Raw genomic sequence first — 21,546 nt, 5'->3', positions numbered from 1 at the left:
TCCTTTTAGGAGAGGTTTGCATTTTTCCCAGTGTCCTAATTCACATTTCAGTGCTCCTCAAATGCTCTGTTATGTGAAATCTTCACTCACTTTAGGATGAAAACAGCTACATTTCCTAATCAGCCCCAGGGCTGCTTAATAAAACATCACAAGTCTGTTAAAAGGAGCATTGTCACCTTTTAAAGGCTGGCTGACTGGTTTTGTTTTTGAGCCCTAGGTTGATTCATGATTCAGCATTTGTCAGCTAATTTATTCTGGGCCATTCACAGAGAGAGCAAAAGTAGCAACATGAAAGGAGAAGAGCAAATTTTCCTATTAAGTCTTAATTTGAAATAAAGGCCCAGTCTCTAATAATGTGTTGCATAAAGCAGGGAAGTCTTAAGTGGTAGATTATTAAAAACAGTGTCTCTTTACTCCTTAGTCTGCTTTCCAATAGAGCAAATATTCCTGCAGTTGTGATGCCATTGTTCTGTTTAACAACTATGCATGCCACAGAGGGCAGGGGGCCAGACCAGGTGGTCTCCTGTGAGTTGGGGGTGGTTTGGGCACATCTTGTACCAGCACAAGGCAGAACAAGCAACAGCCTTTATAACTTCAAACAGAATCTGTCTAATTAGGCAGGAGTGATGGAGAATGCAGCACCAAGAATTTTTTACTAGATCTGCTTCCTTAGGGGTAAAGATATCTGCAGCATCTTCAGTCCTAAAAGTTACCCTGGCAAGGGTAATATTGGCTAAGAATTACAAAAGAATTGGGAAAATCTGTTTTATGCAAAGTTAACTGCTGCCACTAGTTCAGCTACCCTGGGGTACAGAATTTTATCTAGGCAGAGATCATGAGTGCAACATGTGTAGAAGGAAGCCTGTCTGAGCAAAGAGCAGCTTCTCTTGAGGTATTTGCTGAAGTTTCATCAGGGAGGGAGTATCTGGTTAGGAAATCATATTTTTGAGTGGCAATTTCATAGTGCAGAAGAAAATCTGGAAGGTGAGGTGAGCCTGAATCTTACTGTCAGTTATCTGGTAGGTGCACATGTGTTGGAAAGGTGGCAGACAGGAAAATTGGGCTGCTCCAGCATCAGCTCTGTTACTACAGTCTGAACACAAAACCCGCATTGCTGCTGTGCTCAGTGTGCTGTCCACAAAAGCAGTAAGGTAATTGGAGGATGCTGCTTTTTTAAACTCTCATTGGTGAGGTTTATATCCTGCTAATACTGAGAGCATTAAACAGGCAGCCATCCTGGTTCTGTAGGAGGATTCTGTTGCTAATTGACAATGTACTTTAATCTACATAAAACTGGTTGGACACATATGCAGGTAAACTTATATTTCCTGATAGCTGCCAAATCCCTCTGTTAGGTGATAAGGACAGTTAAAATCCACAAGGTTTTGTCATAGATGTGACTGAAGGATAAACTGCAAGGAATGTTCAGTAAAAAACAGAAAGAAAGCCACACAAACCATTGTGAATAGAATTCAACTGCAGTTGATTATACTCATTCTGTAAGAATAGAATCTACTACAAAGATATTTCTGTTAATGTGGGTAACATGAAAATAATTAATGTCTCTCTGTCCATCTGATAAACTTCATAATGCTTTGCATTTTTCTCTACATTGCAAACTCTGATGTAGTTTCTGTTGTCTTTACAAACAAGACTGTAATGATTTCTAATCAAGATTCACAGAGTTCACCATAATACAGTTGTCAGCATGAGATACCAGAATTTTGTTGAATAGATTACTGTGCTTTAGGATTCATTCTCTGTAAGAAACTAAATGGAATGATCTTTCAGCTGATTTACATCTAGCCAGGAATGTGTAGCACTCTCTGAAATTTTGTCTGATTTATCTGACAGTTTGTGGTCTCATCACTCCTACCAGTGCTTAGTTCTGCTCTGGGCTCTGTGTATTTGACCCTCCAGGTGGCAAATGAAATAACTGGATTACCAATTATGGCTTTAGAAATTTTGGATGTCATGTGTGCCTCCCTGCACTGAGAGAAAAATCTTCCAGGACATTCAAGGATCAGCAACACACTAAGCCAAAGGGAATATTTGAGGCTTTTGTCTGGTCTGGTAGGAGTACTAATCTCTTTCAAGTTAAAAGAAAAGCTGATAAGAAATTACTAGATGTCAAGTTAACCTTATCAAGCAGTTTTTATCTCCCCTGAGCTCCCCTTGCCAGAATATCTCACAAGGTATAGTGTTCTTGGCAGCCTGCCTGCCATCCCACTGCACTGCTTACCTGTAGCACACCATCAACCCAGTAATGGGTTAATAGTGGGTCAGAGATAGTTTTTAACACTTTTGTTGTCCCTAATTTCTAATTGTTTCATTCAGTCTTTGCCCTTTGCCTCTTGGCTTTCCATTTCCAATAAAGCTCGGTCCTTTTTTCCCCAGTAAAAATAAGAAAAGCCTGTGAAAATAATGTCACCCATGCTGCCCCTGCAAGGAAAATCAGCAAACAGAATTTCAGAGCTCCTTGACCAGACAAACAAAGACTCTGTGAGATTTGTGTGGATGCCCCATGCTCCCCAGGCTGCTGATGTTATGATCTGCTTGGGTTAAAAGTGCTTTCACCAGGCATTTTTCTAAGCAGTTCAAGGAAGAGCCTGACCTTGATAATAACGAAGAAGAGTTCACATGTTGGATTTCTTCCTTTTGCTTACAAGTAACTTGGTCTTATGGTATGAATAGAAACACCTTTTTCAAGAATTGAAGAACAAACTTAATGGTCCAGCTTTGGGGTTTTTGTGTGTGTGTGTGTGTTGTTTTGTCCTATTAAAATAAATGCAGAGAATAAAATTATTTTTTCCATGTGCAGTTTTATTACTTAGCTGTTGTATGTCTAAGACAGCAATCTAACCAAAAGTATTTGTCTGTGGTGTGCTTGTTTCCCAATTTGCAGTGATGACAAGCTGAAAACTGGCACTCCTCACTTGTATTTCTGCCTTGCAATGACTTGTGTGCTTCAGTTTGTGTATCACCTTCCTGTCCTGTGTTCTTGCTGGTGAAAGTGACCTGGTAGTTGGGTCTGTATTGCAGAAACAGTGAATCTTTTACTCTTTTCTTAGGAAAAAACACCAAACTTTTATGACAGTTGTGTTTAAGTAGCCCTTGAAACAACCTCATATCTGTAGGCCATTCTTCAGGGACTTCCAAACCATTGCTAGATTTAGCTTTTGTCAAATCAGACTCTGATGGTAATTTCAAAATCACCCACACAATTTGTTTTGACTTTCAGGTAGTTTGATGTAAATATACCCAGTGATTTTGTGGCTCCAAATTACAATTCTTCAGGAAGCTGATTCTGCAGCTGCAGTGGATGAAATCTGAAGGCTTGGAGTGAGCATCAGCCAGGACCCAAGGGACAGCCAGGACCCAGGAACATGACTGCCTTTCCCAAGGAAGAAACAAAGGAAAAACCTTTATTTCTTGTGTAGCTGGAAGGAAAAGCAATACAATCCTGACACCCAGTTAATTTAAAGAAGCATTTTCCAAAATACCTCTTGACTGTGTGGATCTTGTAACTCTGCCACAAAGGTGCCTTTGGACCTGTGCAAATAAATCCTTGCAGTATTGATTGGCAAAAGCGGTCATTGCTGGAGTGGCTGTGGAAGGACCATGACAAAGCACTCAGAGATCATCAATTTGTCATTTCTGTTGGAACATGAAAGGGAAATAATCTTGGGAGTATTGAAGAGAGATGAGTACTTGAAAAAAGTTGAAGATAAAAGAATCAGGTAACCTTTTTTATTGTTGCTTTTGCATATACGGTTGGTAGATGTTTTTGTGGTGCCCAGTGAAGGTTTTCTATGTGCCTCATACAAGGATGAGTGCTGCAAGGTGACTCAGGTAATTGGATGTTCAAGTAAAGTGTCTTAAAAAGAAAATTGCTTGCTAGTATTGTTCTCTGTAAACAAAAATCATGTGCATTGCTTCAAGACAAAAGTATAAGAAAGATAGCAAGTGCAAAAATACGCAGCAGTGTTTTTAAATTTCAGATTGTGTAAATTTAGTCTGGTTTGGCTGAATTTCCCTCTGTAAATGGGAAGTTTCAGTAAGGCTATGGAACTCTCCTTCTGAGAGGAGCTGCACACAGAACCTGTCTTCAGAGCTGGCTGAGGGACAGAAGCTTGGAAGGTGCCAGAGAGACAAGAATTTGGCATCTACCTCTGTTCAGGACTTCCTAGAGCATGGGACAAATGCATGATGGTTTCCTTCTTCTGTTGTGGTGCTTACAGAATAGGGAGGAGAACACTTCATTCTTCCAATTACTTAGATTTACTAATAAATAAAATTTAAAATCTCAGGTATTTATCTCAAAAGTCACTGTTGGGAGAAGTAGTATCTCAAGGTATTAATAGAGTCCATGTGTTCTTTTTCTATTCAGAAAAGCAAAAACCAAAGTTCAGAGAGCAAGGTGAGGAGGCAGGCTGAGTCAGCAGTTTTAGAAACTCAGTTTGAGTTAGTTCAGCTGTCAGTTCTGGAAAGGTCCCTGTGCTTTTCAAGGATGGTTTGGATGCTTCATTTCACTCCCCCCCACTGCCTTTTTGCAGTTTCTCAGTGTTGGTTCTGAGAAAGAGGCTTAATGTGGATGGATGCAGCACTTGGTGTTGCTGAGGCTGCTGGATATAACAAGTGACAGAGGGAAAATTTCCAGCCTTTGCTGGTTTCTGCCCATGAATCCCAAGGCCAGGCTGCATTGTTCTTCCCTTTTATTTGCTAAAAACATTTTAGGCATTGTGCAAAGACGCAAAGACATTTTAGACATAACAAGGGTGTATGGTCAGCACCTGCTGAGGCTTCTACTGTTTAAAATCACTATTTGAAAATAATTGGAAATTTAATAAATTGAAAATTAATGGAAATTTAATTAATTTCCATTATTTGGAAATCTGTGCAGAGCTAGCCACGGGTTTTCAAAGCTTTTCTCCTTCAACTGAGCCCAGTCTGAGTGCAATGCCCTGTTGGTGTGCAGCCCATTTACCTGGGGGAGCACAGTGGCTCTTCTGAAAAGAGGGGCTGAGAAATGGTGTTTCTTTAAGGTGGCAAGGAAAAATTAATCATTTTGTCTCCTTAATGGTTTGTGAGAAGAAAAAGAAAACAGATGGAGCACTGTTTGTTCCAGAGCATTCTGCTCTGTTTAGTAATAAAATAAAAATTTCAAATAAATTATTTTGGTTTCCTGAGGTGATGGCCTTGGAAATGTGTGATGCGCCAATAATCATCTGTCAAAGGCATCAGTATGGAGTGTATCAGATCAATGGATTCATAAAGCCTCTGAAAGCTTTTTTCTACTATTGCCATTTCCCAATCTCAAATGGAAATTTGAAACTCCTGGGGTTTTGTGGGGTTTTTTGCTTTGTTTCATTTGTTTAGTGTGGGGGTTCTTTGTTTCTCTCTTCTCTCTTGTCTTGTCTTATCTTGTCTTCCCTTCCCTTCCCTTCCCTTCCCTTCCCTTCCCTTCCCTTCCCTTCCCTTCCCTTCCCTTCCCTTCCCTTCCCTTCCCTTCCCTTCCCATGTCTTTATGCCCCAATTTTTTTGCTTTTTATGGCATTGCTGGAATTTGCTCTGCCAAATCTGCTGAACTTGCAGCACCCCTGGAGGGGACAGCTCAGCGCAGTTCAGTGAAGTCACAGGTGGTATTGGCCTATCATTATTTTGGTAAAAAATACCCTACGAAAATACTCAAAACCAAGCTAATCTGAAATAAAAAGCTAATTAGAATAACTAATGTTGCAATGTGGTGCTTATGCACACTTCTAGCACCTGTGTGTGAACCAATGGCCTTCCTATTTATTATCACTAGACCATACTTTGCCTGATAAGAGTGGAATGTGGTCTATAAAAGATTTCCATAGTATAAAAACTATGAAGAATTTGATAGCTAACTGCTTCCTATGAGGCTTTTTATTTTCTCTTTCTCAGTACAACTTGGCAAGGATCTATAATCATGGCTTATAAGCATACTTCAGGGGAACATTTGTTGTCTTTAAAATTCCATTTGGTACAATCTGTTATTTACTTTATTGAAGTACTTTGCAAAGAGCAAGTCCCTTTTTATTTATTTTCAAGGCATTTTCCACTCTGGGAAGAAGCTTACTTGTACTTTGTACTGAGGAATTCTTATTATCCTGTTCCATTCTTTCTGAATCTATCTCAATAATTTTTGGTTTTTTCTCTTCCTATTAGTTTTCAAAAGCCCTTTTAACTTAAAAAGACCTTTCTATTCATTGCGAAATCAATGGTAAATGCAAGAGGATATCCTAATAATGAAATGGTTAAGGGTTGTTTTTACTATGGCTGCTCATACTTGTTTTCTGGAGTGCAGGTGGCTGTTCTTGTATTTTTGTTTGATGCACAATTATTTCACCCACATGAGAGAGAAACACAAAAGTCATCAAGTGATTTTTCTCTGTTGATAACACACAGAAACTTTTCTAGTTTTGATAATACAAATAACCTCCTTAATAAAGATTATGATTTATGTTCTTAACTCTAAGTTGCATCTTGCATGATTGGATATTTTCTTTGAATATTGATTTGAAGCTGTAAATAGATTATTTGTGCAAATAACCTGCAGTGTTCTAAGCATTGCTTTATGATGCTTTTGATGTCAGTTGAATTACCATCATGTTTTTTTCAACTGCTAAGATTATTTTAGTAAAATCATTAATTCTTACCTTAACTATTTTGTTAGGGTTTAAAATACAAAGTTCTTTTCCATTCTTTATGGAGCACAGCTACAAATGCCATGCTTTTAGAGGAGATAAATTAACAATTCTTTTGTCCAAAAAAAGGCTTTAATGGGTTGTTCCTTGAACCTCTCTGTCAGCATTTAGGTTACCAGAAGTTGTGTAAGAATTGCACCAGCCCCAGATCTGTACTGACAAGGAAAGTTAGCATTCCTGTCTTTTCATCCAACTAAAATGACATCCTCTTATCAGTCCAAAGAGATCCATTGAATCAATTTATGGTATTAAGTTCATTATAATATAGGAGAAATTGTTAGTATGGATACCACCATGTGGTAGCTCCAGGCAGTACTTTAGAAAAGCAGAAGTTGGAGGACTGGAATGGGAAGTGATTGATCTGCTGAGTATACATTTGGATTTGTTTATAAGCACAAAATGGTTGCAGGATAACATATTACATATGGTGCCTGGTCTGTGTTTCTGAAAAAACTGCTTATAAATATTTCAAGGAGAGCGTCCTTGTGTTAAAGCTCATTGGCCATCTGTACCTGGAAGCTGCAAAATTCCTGTCTGGCATCCCAGTCGTTTGTGAGGTGCATTTAACACAGTCTAACACTGTGTTATTTTTTGAATCAGAGGCTTTTCCATCAAGGACAGTTACTATTGCAAGTAAGGATGTTACTATTTCTTGTTACTATTGCATCTAGGGAGGGCGGTGCCTGTTTTGCTGTCCTGCGTTCTTTGAGAACCACAATCCTGCAGTGGTGAAAGAATTTCTCATGGTGATTAATTTTCATATGCTGGGAGAGTCTGTTTTATTGAGGACTGGAAGAAAACAACAGGAGATCTCTTTTGTCTTTCTTTTTTTTTTTTTTTTTCAATCTTAGTGACCATTTTTATTTGAGAGAATAAGTGACTGAGTTACTCAGAAAAAGTTTCATCTATGGAAGTTTGCCATCATTATGATAGCCAGTATAATTTCAGTTCCAAGCCTCCTCTCCTTGTTTTCACTGGGCTCTGTTCTGCCATTTCTTATGCCAGATCTCTTTTTCTTTGCAAATTCATTATTTGCTTGTTTCCCTGTGTTGTCATCAACGTGTCTCCATACTTAGATTTTCTTAACACAATTTTTATCACGTTGAGCTGCTACATAAACAAAATATGAAAATCTGTGCTTATTAAGTATAAAAATACTTCAAGTACTCATATTTTATAATTCAAGGAGACCTCAATGGAAGTTGGTAATAGCCCAGTTCTTTTTGTGAATTCCCAACAATATTTACTGTTATTTCCTGCATACTGTGCCAGACAGTGAAGGGAATCTGGCTGAATTTGAAGAAAGTACTGGGAATCAGTCTGGAAAGAAAATTGCCTTTCTTCCTCATACTCAAATATTTTGATGCCAGTTCCTGCACAGAAAAAATTCTTCAGTATCTAAGTTAGCAGCTGCACAGGTTCAGGTTCTGAACAAGGATGTTTTTATTTGTCTGTACAAAAGTAATTCAATTTTTTTTTCCTGCCAAACTCTTTAATAATAATTGACTGAGGGAGGGAGAGGGTTGTCCTTTTTTTAATTTTAATTCAATTTTTTGTGACCCATTAAACTCTGGAAATTTAGTATGGCAAAATAAAATTAGGTAGACTTGGATTATGCTGCTCTACATCTTCAAAGGAAAAAGGGTTTTGAAATGGGGAGAAAGAAGATCCAGGAGAAATCTGAAAATCAAACTCAGGAATTATGTATGCTATTACATTTAACGGTTTGTTTGGTTTTGGTTTTTTTAATGGAGAGGAGATAAATTAGAAAAAAAATTCAAAATAAAGTTTTCTAAAATCCTACTGAAATAGAAAAAATCCATCCAGACCAGTCAATTTGGTATTAAAAGAAAAGTTACCTAACATAAGCAAGTGGATAATGCTTACAAAGTTAAAAGGAAATTATGGTGTTCGTTTAAGTGAATGGCTTGGGTAAAGAATGCCTTGCCTCTTGCAGCAATATAGCTATTTTACTTTTGAGCGATAAATATTCTCTAGGGTAAAGCTTAATTTAATATGAAATGGATCTGTTAAGGCTTCCTCATTGCTTCCTCTTTGCAGTGTTATAGGGGTTTGAGACTATTTCATCCCTTGAGGCTGCATTTGTGTAGGAACAAGAACCTTTGCCTCATTGATTTCAGCACCCATAGGAAAGGACCCAACTTCTTCAGGGATTCCTGTGCCTCTGGCAACTGGGCCAAGATATGTGAATTCTGGAGTCAGTTTCTGTGGTGGTTTTTGTTTGGTTTTGTTTTGTTTCCTGCTGTATTTTAGGTTGAGACATTCAGCGTTACCTGGGATCCTGGTTACAACAGAGCTCTTCTCCAACGTGCTTAACACATTTTCTCAGGCAGTAGAGGGATCTTAATATAAATATATAGTTTAGAAAAATGGCTACATATTCTATTAAACTTGGCAGAAGCAAATTTATTTTTAATAGCTATCTTTTATCAAACAGCCATTGTAATGAAAGGTATAGAAACTTCAATGAATGATAAGATTCTTTTTCTCAGAAGCCTGTTAAATTGGCTTCTGCTGAGTTTTATTTTCCCTTTCATATTACTAGGAGAAGATGGATAAAGATTAATTCTTGTTTAATATTTGTGATTAAAAATATCTAACTCCATCTTTAAATGTGTTCCTTTAAAATTATGGAGAGTGCAAATGTTAGACTGGCACAAGGAAATTTGGTGTTTATAATCCAGCTGCTTCCTGCCCTGGGAAATAAATGTAGTGGTAAGTCAGTGCAGCTACAAACTGCACTTGTTATCCCTTTTCAGTACAGTGAATCAGTGCAGCTCAGCTGGGCTTGTTTAGGGACTGTTATGATGATGGATTTTGTCAAATTACTCACCCACCTCCTCCTGCTCTTCCTGGCCCTTGAGACAGTTCATTTTTTATTTTCTTAAGATATGAATGTATTTGTTGCAGTCAATCAGAAGTTCAGCTCAACAAACAAAACAGGGAATCTCAAATGAATGTTCATACCCAGTATATCTGTCCATGCACTCTTTGCTTCTTTTTAAAATTTTTCTTTCTTATTTTTTAATTGAGTGGAGTAACTGTGGATTCATTTATTTTGTCTCAGTTCCCTGGAAGTTATCAAAGGCAATTTATATTCAAAAATAAGAAAACAAACACTTCTCAGGATTTCCACTGTTAGCAGATCAGCTATCACCTGATAGGAATTTTAGATTGTGTTTCACATAAGCACTAGGAAATACTGTTGCAACCACCACTACTGAATAATAGGAATAATGTCTTTGTAATGTCACAGGAACACTGATATGTTTTCCAAGCTGTTGGTCTCTAAGCAAACGATTTTAAAAAATGCTGTTTATTGTTTTGGGCCTATAGACATTTCCTAATTTTAAATTGGAACTACTTAAAACAGATTTTGTGCCTAATAATACTTGTAACTAAGCACAGAAGGGCCTGAAAGTTGCAGTGGGGAGGGAGAAGTCTGGAGTGGAAGGAGTTCAGTGGAGGCTCTGTTTCATCATTAGATACCTGGATGCAGTGTACAGGACGCAGGGATTATTGCCAAAAAGATGGCAGCTGCCAATAACTGTGTGTCAAGTTCCTGAACTGCAATGGGTCATGATTAATTTAAATTTTTTCAGTAAAAATAAGCCACTGGAAATAAACTTGTTATGAAAAAAAAATAACCCTTTCCTTGTGCACAGTATTCTAACCCTTTTGAGATTTGAGGATTAACAATTTTTCACCTTCTGAGTTACTCTGACACTTGGGTAAGGATCAGGTGCTTGGTTTGCCTGCAGATAATGAAGTGGTAAAAGAAACTGGAACTGAATTATTTGTGCCTCTTTAGTTCTTTGGTATGTGATTGACCAAATCATTGCAAACCTGAATAAAAAGTAAAAATTCAGTTGTCTCTCAAAGGCTGTCTGTTGAACATTTCTCGGTGGCTCTGCTGTTTAAAAAGTCACAGTTTTGACAGGAGACCACGGAAATCATGAGATAGAAAGAGAATGATCAATGATCAGGTAAATAAGTGGTTTGTCCAGTTTCACAATCAAATTAGGTGAGATAAACAGGAGAACATTGTAATTGTGAAAATGGAGGCTAAAGGAAAGCAAGGAAAGGTGTGGGCCTGCTGCTGGGTGCAATAGGGGACCCAGTGACAAAGCATGTGGAAAAGGCCAATGTGCACAACATTTTCCTGGCCTCAGTCCTTACAGGTCAGACAGAAACTCTGGATTTCCAGCTCCCAAGGTCAAAAGTCCAGGGCAAGGTGAATTTGAACCAGGAAAGTGCTGCAATACCTCCGACTGTGTGAAAGCACAATCAATCTTAACTAATTTCCTAAGGTCAGCTGGTACTTGGAGTGGCCACAGCACTTTATCTCTGACAACTCCACATTGCTGGAGGGTGACAGAAAATCATTAAACATTTGTGAATGTTGTTTGATGGTTAGTGAGATGTGAGTGACCATAAACTCAGGGGTAATGAGAGGTCTTCCCAAGTACCTAAAGGTGTATTTGTTATTCAAGCAGATAGATGTGGTGTCGTCAAGAGTATTCTGGGGGTGGGTTGCTGTCACAGACACATTTTATGAAAAATTTTTTCCTTAAGATTTTTTCTCCTAAGAAGCTGAGAAGCTTCAAGAACAAAAAGTAAACAATGGTTATCTGCTTCTGTGGAATGTAACAGGTGGATCTGTGGTTGATCTCATGTAGTTATTTCTAATTAATGACCAATCACAGTCAGCTGGCTCCAACTCTCTGTCTGAAACACAAGTTTTTGTTATAATTTCCTTCTTTTTCTATTCTTAGCTAGCCTTCTGATGAAATCCTTTCTTCTATTCTTTTAGTATAGTTTTAATATAATATATATCATAAAATAATACATCAAGCCTTCTGAAATATGGAGTCAGATCCTCATCTCTTCCCTCATCCTAAGACCTCTGTGAACACCATCACAGGTTGCCTTTAGTTCTCAGTCCAGAAGTAGCTGAGTTCTCTTTTGATGTTTGGAAGGTAGATCCAAGGATGGGGCTGGCAAAAATAGGGATCATCTCCCTTCTCTGTGCACAGTGGCAACACCCAGCACCACTGGCAGTTTTCACAGCACAACACTCTCTGCATTTGGAGCTGACTCATAGAAGGAAATGGACACTGGCAGCAAAAGCATCTCTGCAGGAAGTGGGGAGATGTAAGATGCAATCAATAAACTGCAAGAACAGTTACCAAAGTACCAAGAAAGCACATAAAGCCTGGACAGAGTATTGAAGGACAGGCATGAGAGGAAGGCTGTTTGGATTGGATGTGGGAGAAGGGTCTGAAGCTGGGTGAAGCACTCACTTCTGGATAGAGGCCAGCACAGGAAAACCCTTGACTGGGATTTGCAGTTGCTGCCTGGAGGAATTGGCCATGCCCTTGTCTAGAGCTGTCAGAGGCTGAGCATCCACAGGTCAGGGGGCTGCGGAGCAGCTGCTGCTCATGGGGTCCCAGTGGGAAGCAAAATGCTGGCCAATCTTTTAGCAAGGCAGTGTATCAAAAAATAACCTAATTCTGTCAGAGCTGACTCCCTAGTGGCCCAAGCAATGTTCCTGGCCTCCTTTACTGGGCTCCAGCCTGTAATCTTTCATTGGTTTTATCTTCCATGTGGTTTTCTGACATTTTTTCTTATCTTTAGGTGAAGGTGGCAGCAGGTTTTTAAATCCCCCCTTAAGCATCTGTGTGTGTACAGACACAGTGATTTCAATGACCTAGAGTGCTTCATGACTGAGGGATAACACTGGGGGCTCCTGGCTGCTGATGGGCATGAAAGACAGCATAGGAAAGAGTGGGGTAATGAGGACACAGCAATACCCAGGCATGTAAAACTGAAAGAATTTAGCAGCCACTGAGCTTAGTTACAGTGGCTTGTTATTTTCTAGTTAAAGCCCAACTCATTGGCCATTGAAACTACAGATTTCAACATTTAGTCTTAAACACAAGTATTTTTATTCTGTAGAGTCAGTGGTAGAACTGGTAAGATCTGCAAGTCACACTATTTAAAGTGGCATTCTCCTTTTGTACTTTGATTTGGCATCACAGCCTACCTATAACACCACTACCTATTTAGGTCTTTGATTTGGGCTCTTCCAAGGCTTTAAATACCTGGTACAGAATTGCATATATACTCCTACCTAACTCTGCACTGGCATATTATTAAATGCACACTAATTGCAAAAAATGTTTCCTTCTTTCCTTCTGGGCATGAACTGGACAATGTCAGTTCTGAGCTGCTGTCAACCTGGGCTCAGCATGACTTGAATTATTGATGAAGGACAAGCAAAGTTGGTTTATCAGTTGTCCAGAACTGCTCAGCTATCTGCATTTACTCATAGTGATCTACCAGATTTTCCTCTTGACTGCATGTCTGACAGCTGGGGAATAGATTTATTCTGTGTCATGTGTGTGTCAAGAAATACAAAAAGAAACAATTGGACTTACTCGTGTCTTATATTTTTAGCATAAAATCTTAATCTGTTAATAAGTTCTTACAGATCATTGAGTTGAATCTCCAAATTAAAGCATTTTATTTTTTTTTGCTTCTAGGAAACTGAAAAATGAGCTTCTGGAAGTGAGAAGGAAAGGCGGAAACCGCCACTCTCAGCAGGACAGCAGCAGGGTCTGTGTTCGCTGTCAGAAGAGCCTGGGCTTCATTTTTGACAGGGGAGAGCTGTGCCAGACCTGCCAGCTGAGGGTCTGCAGCTCCTGCCGGGTGCTGGGGGCTGAGGGGCACTGGAAGTGCTCCGTGTGTGCCAAGATTGCGTAAGTTTGGCACTTCTATAACCAGGGTGTTTTAACCTAAGTGTCCCAGGGTGACGTTGTGATGCTTGTATCCCCATTGATGTGTTCTGTTTATGCTGGATATTATGTTCTGTGCCTTCAAGACTGGCTCTGAAGAGTGAAAGTTTTGGTTTGGTTTTGTTATCAGCCGCTCCCCCACGGCTGGTGGGACACACAGACAGGGCAGTACATGGTGCTGCTTTTGCTTTTTTCTTTGCACTCACTCTTGCTTCTGCTTTGCTTCTGCTTTGCTCTTGCTCTTTTTTTTTGCCTTTCCCTGTTTTTGGAACTACTCAAACCTGCTCCGGGCTGGGCCCTGGCAAACCCCGAGAGTTTGCACCCTGTGGCCTAGCGGGGCCTACTCTGGGCAGCAGCTGCCCCAGCGCTGGAGGGACTGAGAACAGAGCGACCACCCCCAAGAGAGACTTTCTGAATTTGTCATCTTTTTCAGAGCAGTGAAAGAGTGGTGTCATCCAGTATTGTTCATTTTGTGTGCTGGGGGGTGCTGTGCCTGTTAAATAAACAGGTTCTTTCCACTTCTCTCCGAGAAATCCCTCCCTAACCAGCTGGGGGTAGGGGCCATGTGGGTTTGCTTTCTGGAGGGGCCCATTTTGGACGTTTTCTCCCAAATTTGCCCTAAACCACCACGTGTGGAGCTTACAGCCCTGGCAGTGATTTTGTGCTACCATTGTACATCCCCTTACAGGGAATAAACAAGGGGAGAGGCTTAGCTGGGCTTTTATTTGCTGCACACTCTTCCCAATTCCAAGCCAGTTTCAATGAGCTTGTTTTCCAAAGACTTGGAAGAATAATTCACTTGATTAGTTTGGTAATACGGGAATTTTTAGCTTGATTTGGCAAGATAACCATGAAGGAAAGGAAGAATGTGTTGGGCAACAAAACACAGTTATGTATCGTGGTGTAAGGACTGGATGATGTAAGAAAGAGATGGGATAACAAAAGAAATGTACAGAATTTTTTTAACAGACCTTCAAACTAACAGGATCAGAAAGGGTGAATTGTTTCAGGAAGTGAACCCAAATAGCTAATTCTGTCGAGACTTTGGTTACATAGACAATTAGTGAAAAATTGATATTAATTTTAGCAGAGCATGGAGTTTAGGATTTGTGTCTTCAAACTTGAGCTTTAGAAGGTTGCATCCATTTTTAAGTGGATGCCTTAACCTCCTCTGCATCCAGTGGGGCACACCCAAAGGACAGTGTCTCGCCTGGTAAGACAAAAAATGTTTACTTGTTTGATTTGCGAAATGATTTTAAATCAGTAGGGGCTGGCTGAGCTCCCTGTACTTTGCCTCAGGCAGTTCCTGGGATAATGTCAGTGCTGTGCCTTTCAGAAGTGATGGGGTGCGAATGAGGTGACGGCATGGAGAACAGCAAACACAATGCTGCTCTTTAAAAATGGAGAAAAGAAAAAGGCATTTGTTGACCCTGCCACAATACCTCTAATTTCTCTAAAAACACTGAAACAAACGGTAGCTGTGTTGCTTGAAAGCGAAGAAAAGGTGACAGGATGAGGAGTAAGAGCTGGCTCAAGAACAAGTAATGTCAAAACCAATTTAATTTCCACCTTTGACAGGTGACAGAGGAGGATTGGTTGCTGTCTTATAACTTGGCTGAAGTTAACCTTTTGATACTCTCTCTTGTTCCTTTCTAATAGGCTGACAAATTAGGGTAGCTGTGCCCTGGAATAAACTCTGCCAGTGCAATTGCAGACCTGCCAGGAAAATTGTAAAGCTCTGTTCTCAGCATGGCCACTTCACTGTGAAAAAAAACCTCAAGAAAACAAAGCCCAAAAAACCCCAAACAAAAAACAAAACAAAACAAAAAAGCACCACACACACAAACAAAAAAATCCTTTTTAAAATCAGTGATATAGAGCAGAATATTTCCTGGCTTATAACGGTTAAATATTTTAGTCAAGGACCTTGATGCAGCAGATGGATTTGCCAGTTACACCTGCAGGAGACATAAAGCTGAGAGGTGCTCCAGGCATGCTGAAGGATAAGATGTGGTTTCAAAGTGATGCTTAGAATTACAGAAGTGGTTTGAAGGTAAAGCAAGTGATGGCTCCCTATGGGCATGTGGAAGTGCTACATTTGGGAAAAAATGCAGCTGCAGAAACATAAAATGAGAATAAAAACAGCTTCTGCAGCTGTTCCTTAGGAAAGAGTCTGGGTATTGTACTGGATAAAAGCTGAACATGAATCAACAGAATTTTCCACTGCAGAAAAATTGAGCATCACACATTTATGTACAAGCCAAATTATGACCGATAAAATGCATTATAAAATCCTCTTTTATGTAGAGTACCTGCCCATTTCTGTGTATCAGAATTCATACTGGCCACCTGGAGAAAGTTTAGCAGAAAATAATGAAACTTAGCACACAGAATGTCCAGAGCAATAGAAGGAGTCACAAGTGTTCAGCCCAGGCAAGAGAAAATACCTGAGTTTTAAATCTACAGAATGTGGCTTACAGGCTGTTCCAAGGCCCCTCTTTGGGTAGGAAGAGTGATACTTAAATTGCAGTGAAAGGATGTAATTTAGATGGTGTGAACGTTTACATAACTCGGAAGGGCTGCAGAATGTTGTTTCACAACAGGTTGGATAAACCTCTCTTGGGATGATGTCCTCAGTAAGGATGGTCCTGCTCTGGGGCTGAGAGATGAGTGAGGCAAATTCTCAAAGCCTGTGTGACCTCTGCTTCTCCTGATTGTGCTGCAGCTCTGTGAGCCAAGCAGTGGTCTCAGCAACCATCTTGACAATTAATTCTGGTTGAAGCCTGCCTTCAGGTTATTACACACCACGGGGTAATTTGCTCGCAAAGTGCTGAACTTTTCAAGTGCTAACATTCTGTCCATGTTGAATATCTTTATTAAATTGAAAGCTCTCTATGCAGTGTTTCTGCAAGACTTCATGACAGTTAATGATATGTAAAATGTCTTTTACATTGCTGGGAGTACACAGAGAGATAATCTTCTGTGTGGGCAGTGTGGAGATGGAAGTTTGGGAAAGGCATTTCAGTTACATCACTGTGCATAGTTCTCATTTAAATGATTTCAGTTCTGCTTTTCTACCAAGTGAGAAATGCAGGCGAAATCAGGATTTTTAGGCTTTTTAAAATTACATTTGATGGACGAGCTGATCAACTTAATAGGGCCTTTGACAAGATGAAAAGGCAGAAGGCAAGGAAGAGAAAATAATACAGTGTTGAGAGATATTTATGCTTTATAAGTAGCAAACAAAAGGTAGGAAGAGAGAAAAATCTTTTAGCTCTGTAGCACTGACCTACATGCAGAGTTTGTGTCTGTCAAATTGGACTGCTTTACCATGCTTTCCAAAGAGTGTTGGAACACTTTTATATTTGTCCCTCTCCTTTGTCCCTTTTTTAGCAGCCTTGGTTCTGTTGATGTCTGTTTTGACTCCAGCCCCTGCTGAGCTGTTCCATTAGCAGAGCCAGGTTAAACTGTTGTTGTGATGTGATGTCTTACAGACTGTGAGACCCTTAAAAGTCAGGGAGAAGTGTTTGTGAACACTTTACAATTTTGGTGCTGTGCTAGTTCATGCCTCTGCTCCCCAAATTGCACTCAAGAGTGTCTTTGAGGTTCTATTTAAGGTGATGGTTATAGCAGTAGCTTGTAAAAGGCCTCTTCATAGTCATGAATTACACCTGCAGGAAATGTCTAGAAGATTTTCAGTACTGTTGGAAAACTTAATGAGTACATTTGGTGTGAGAGCAGAAGGTCTGGTACTGGGTGGGGAGTGTGGGCATTCAAAGAGACAACTACTACAGAAATTACTGCAGAAACACCTTGAATTACACAGATAATCCAGAGGGGTTGCAGAAACAACTTGTGTCAAGAAAAAGAATGTAGGTAATATCAGCCAGCTTCTGCCTGTTGCTTTGTTTAATACATTTTGAAATTTCTTTCTTTATGAGCTTTTTGAGTCCTGCCTGTCCAGTCCTAACACTGGAGTTTGGGATGGTTTCAGAACAGTGAAAGGGCATTTTGTCCTGGGATCAGTGGGATCATGGCCTGGGATCAAAAGTTGTTATTGCTTTAAGAGTTATGGTGGATTTATGTCCAGCTACCACAAAAAGGGAAAAAAAAGGTGGCAAACTGCAAGCTTGCTCACTTTGATTTGGAGAACAGTAATTTCAAGACACCAATTTTATGAGCATGTGGTAAGACATAATATTATTATCTGAAAAATTAAAAAACCCCAAGCACAACATAGTAACATGATGGTGGCTGTAGGGGTGAGATGACAGTTCATTTAATAATACAATCTCTTTGTTCATCTGTCAATCAGAACATCATCTGGCAACAGGAGAATCTGACTTCTATAAAGTAATACTTAGAGCATTTCATCTGCCATTTCTCCAGAGACAGACTTGCCTAAAAAACAGCTTATGGTGACGGGGAAGCTTGTTTGAATACATTAATTACATTCTGAAAAGCTTTCAAAAAAAAGAGATTTAGTGAATTTGAGGAAAGACATTTGAATGTGAATAGTGACAGAGGTTCATCAGTATTTTTAAGTATAATAAACAGATTTATATGTAAGCTGTCTTACAGTTTAGAGTTACTGTCAAAGGATATCTCCCTTGAATGTCCACAAAGAGAAAATTATTTAGTTGAATTTTACCCCTCATGGATGCTATTACCAGGAAAAATAGAAAGTCTCAAGACAAAGCATTAACAGGTCAAGAAGGATTAGAGCTAGGTCTTCAGCCAAACTCAGTTCTCCATCTATGGTCAGAGAACAAGACAGTGCTTATCAATGTGATTTTGTTTGATAGTTGTGCTGTTGCACTATTTAATGAGGTAAATCCAGCCTGTATGTAGTGATGCACTTGAAAAAAGAAGATTTCTGCTCCATTCCCTCCATACAAGGAGCTGAGGTCATCAGGAGCTTTCAAACATAGGTGTTAAAAGAGAAACTTTCCATTAAAGTATCTTTTCCCCCCTACATTTTCTTAAATTATGATCACTTTGTGTTTTAAATTTGGCAGACAAAATGATCAATAGATTGAGGGAAATAAAAGTTCTTCCAGCTGTCTTCTGAAAGGCTGATTTCACACCTTGATGCTGTCTGTACTTCCCACTGCAAGGGTGTGTAGGTATCTGGGAGCACTGCCTTTATATGTCAAATGTCTAGTTAGCTCAAGCTATTACAGCAGAAGAAAGCAGTAATGGAAAATTTATCTTAATCTCTGAAATAATTAGGCTGTCTTAACATGTCATGAAAATTCATCAGAATCTCTTAGTAACATTTATTCCCATTAGGAGCCTAAAAATAGAGGTATTTCCAATGTTTTAGTATGCAAAAGCTTTTCCAATTTCTTATAATTTTATTTTAGTAACTTCTAGGCAAGTTTGCCTTCTTTTCACAGGGTCAAAAATTTCTGTCTAATAGCCCCACAGCATAATAAAACTTACAGTGGAATTAATTTATGTTGCAGAAAATACTGTGTGGAATTTCATACAAAGATGAGGGTAAGTAAGGGTATGTGATAAGGGCTTTGGTGTGTTCAAACATGGGCTGAATTTTATCCAGCCTTTGGTTTTGCTTTTTTTCTCCCACATTTTCTTCCTGAGGAGGAAGTAAAATAACTTGAGAAACAGGGATGGAAAGAAGGTAGGCTGAATCTTTTGCATCTGCTGTGGATGTGAGTTAGACAAGATGATCAAATGGACAGGAAACTGTTTTACCAGTGTGGGGCTTTGCCCTAAAGAAAGAATTGAAAGTAACAATTGGGTCGTTCAATCTGAAATGGATTTTTTATTATTAACTGGGACATTTAACCATGAAGTGCTTCACAGAAATGAGAGTGGAAAATCTGAGTTTTTGAGGGGCAGGCCATAGGTTATGGGTTCTGTTTCTAAACTGAGCAGAGTGTCATTAATTTGTTTAGTGGGAGATCACAGAGGGGGAAGAAGCAGGGAACCATGCCGGCTCCCTCTCCCATGATGATGGGAGTAGGTGGATCAGTAATTAATGTAGAAGGACTTTAGCTGATCCCTAAAGTATTTGGTATTCAACTGAACTGCCTGAATGTTAATCTTCCTATCTGTTCTGAGCGTAGGAAAGAGCAATCATGCAAAAATTGCTGTTATTAGAGTTTATAATACTGTTTTCCTTTTTTTCTAAAGCTACTGATTTCAGCATCTGCTAAAAACTTTGGAAGGCCAGTCTAAATCCTATTTTGGTAGAAATTACACATGTTGTTTACATCATGAGCTACATCTAACTGAGAAAGTACAGAAATGCATGCACATACCATGATCAGCAGTCTGCATGGACCTTGGGCCCATTTTGCAAACACCAAAGCCAAACCTGCAAGCACTGATTCAATGTGCTATTGAGTAAATAGAAAGACAAAAAGGGTTCATTTTCTTTAGAGAGAACGGGTTCATTTTAATCCTGTATCTGAAATAGTGCATACTTCTTCTATCTCAGTAGGAGAGAGACTCCCCTTGTCATAATTGCATGAAAATAACATTATTATTATTATTATAAGACTGTTTAATTCTTGCTCTTCATTTTTTTGATTCAGAATGTCAAATGCGATTATTAAATTCAATCTTCAAGTCAGAGACTTAGCAAATCATTTGATCTGAAGTAATTTCTATTTATGTGTAGAGCAAAAATTCTTTTAATAGGTACTCCTGACATGTATGAGTGATAAAGATAACATGAACATGAAGTTTTTGTGTGAATTGTTCAGCATACATCTAAAATACATCCACTAGTAGTGCACTAGAAATTCAAATCTGCAAAGCTTGGGGATTTTCCCTTTATTTCATTAGAAAGTGATATTTTTGTAGAAATTATCTGTTGAGTAATGACATTTTTGCAAAAAATGTTCTGCCAGCTGAATTAAGATCTGAAGATAGACAGTAACACTGATGGAAATAAGGATGAAGGTCTGAAGTGAGGGCTGAGGTCTCTTGTTTCATGCAGCACTCACAATGGCTGGATGTCAGTGCCTGTTGTTTTTTCCCTTTCACTGTGGATAAACAGGGCTGGCCAGAGGGGTGAAGCACCTGTCTGAAGCAAGGCAATTCTCCCTCCCTTTGCCATGTTTTGAGACTCAGTTGAGGCAGTTGTCTGTGTTTTGAGACCTCATTCTTCCAGTGAAGCCAGAGCAGAATGGGTGTGAGCCTCTTCAGAGCACCCCTAGCAAGGAGTTGGCACCTCATTAAAAAGGTGGATTTTAATAACATCAGTCTAATGGGGAAGGTGGGCAGTTCAGTTTGGGATCATTACCTGAATGGGAACAAGGTTCTGCCAGTGCAGTGAGTGCCACACTGCTTTGCCTGCTCAGCCCTGAAAAAGGGATTTGCACCCTCCTCTTTCCTTGGGGCCCAATTTGTGTTTGCCAGCAATGTCCAGGAACATCCTTGGCTAAGCAAGAGGGCACAATCTGTGTAATTTGGGGCTGTTTGATAATGGCAGCTTGCAGATAACAGAGATTAAGAGAAGTAGATTGCTTAGTTATCCTTTGCCAGAAGATAGAGGGATCAGCTGTTGTTGCCCAAATAAACTCATCTGTCCCTTCCCTGCAAAGCTTATGTTTTGAGGAAGATGAGTATTGGCTCAGTAGTTACACAGGGATGGCAAAGGAAGGGAAAGTCCTTCTGTGCAGTTCTCCTTCCTCCTGCCAGCCTGGTGCCAGCCTTACCCACCTTGGAGGCTGGTTTCCTACCAGAGAGAGGCAGCAGAGGATCAGGTGTGGGATGGAGTGGGGACACAGAGAGGGAGTCTGAGGGTGAGCTCTAAGGTCCCATGCCCCAGTGGAATGGAGGAGAGGAGGGCCCTCTCCCAGGGATGGATGCTGAGGAGAACCTGCCTCCACCAGCAGCAGCACTGCTGATCCTTCCTTGCACAGCCCAAAGTCCTCCATCAGCTTCAATCCCAGTGTCCTTCCACAGCTGCCCCAGCCATCCTTCCCTTGTCTGCAGCTCCTTTGGTCTCTCCAGCCTCCAGG

The 21,546-nt window shown here is 39.7% G+C and overlaps 1 protein-coding gene across 3 annotated transcripts in view; it reads left to right on the top strand.

Annotated features, from left to right (window-relative positions):
• Positions 1 to 21,546, top strand: part of SYTL5 (synaptotagmin like 5) — a 76,446-nt gene that overhangs the window by 22,447 nt on the left and 32,453 nt on the right. For all 3 annotated transcript variants that reach the window (XM_054291274.1, XM_054291273.1, XM_054291272.1), the window contains exons 2-3: positions 3,242 to 3,740; positions 13,298 to 13,513. In XM_054291274.1, the coding sequence (XP_054147249.1) occupies positions 3,622 to 3,740; positions 13,298 to 13,513 (335 nt within the window). In that variant the 5' untranslated portion in view covers positions 3,242 to 3,621. The remainder of the gene's footprint in view (positions 1 to 3,241; positions 3,741 to 13,297; positions 13,514 to 21,546) is intronic.

The sequence above is a fragment of the Melozone crissalis genome, unplaced genomic scaffold (assembly GCF_028551555.1).
Source record: "Melozone crissalis strain CALT ecotype California unplaced genomic scaffold, PUWL_Pcris_2 ptg000090l_1, whole genome shotgun sequence".
NCBI lineage: Eukaryota > Metazoa > Chordata > Aves > Passeriformes > Passerellidae > Melozone > Melozone crissalis.
This window is presented reverse-complemented; position numbering and strand designations above follow the sequence as displayed.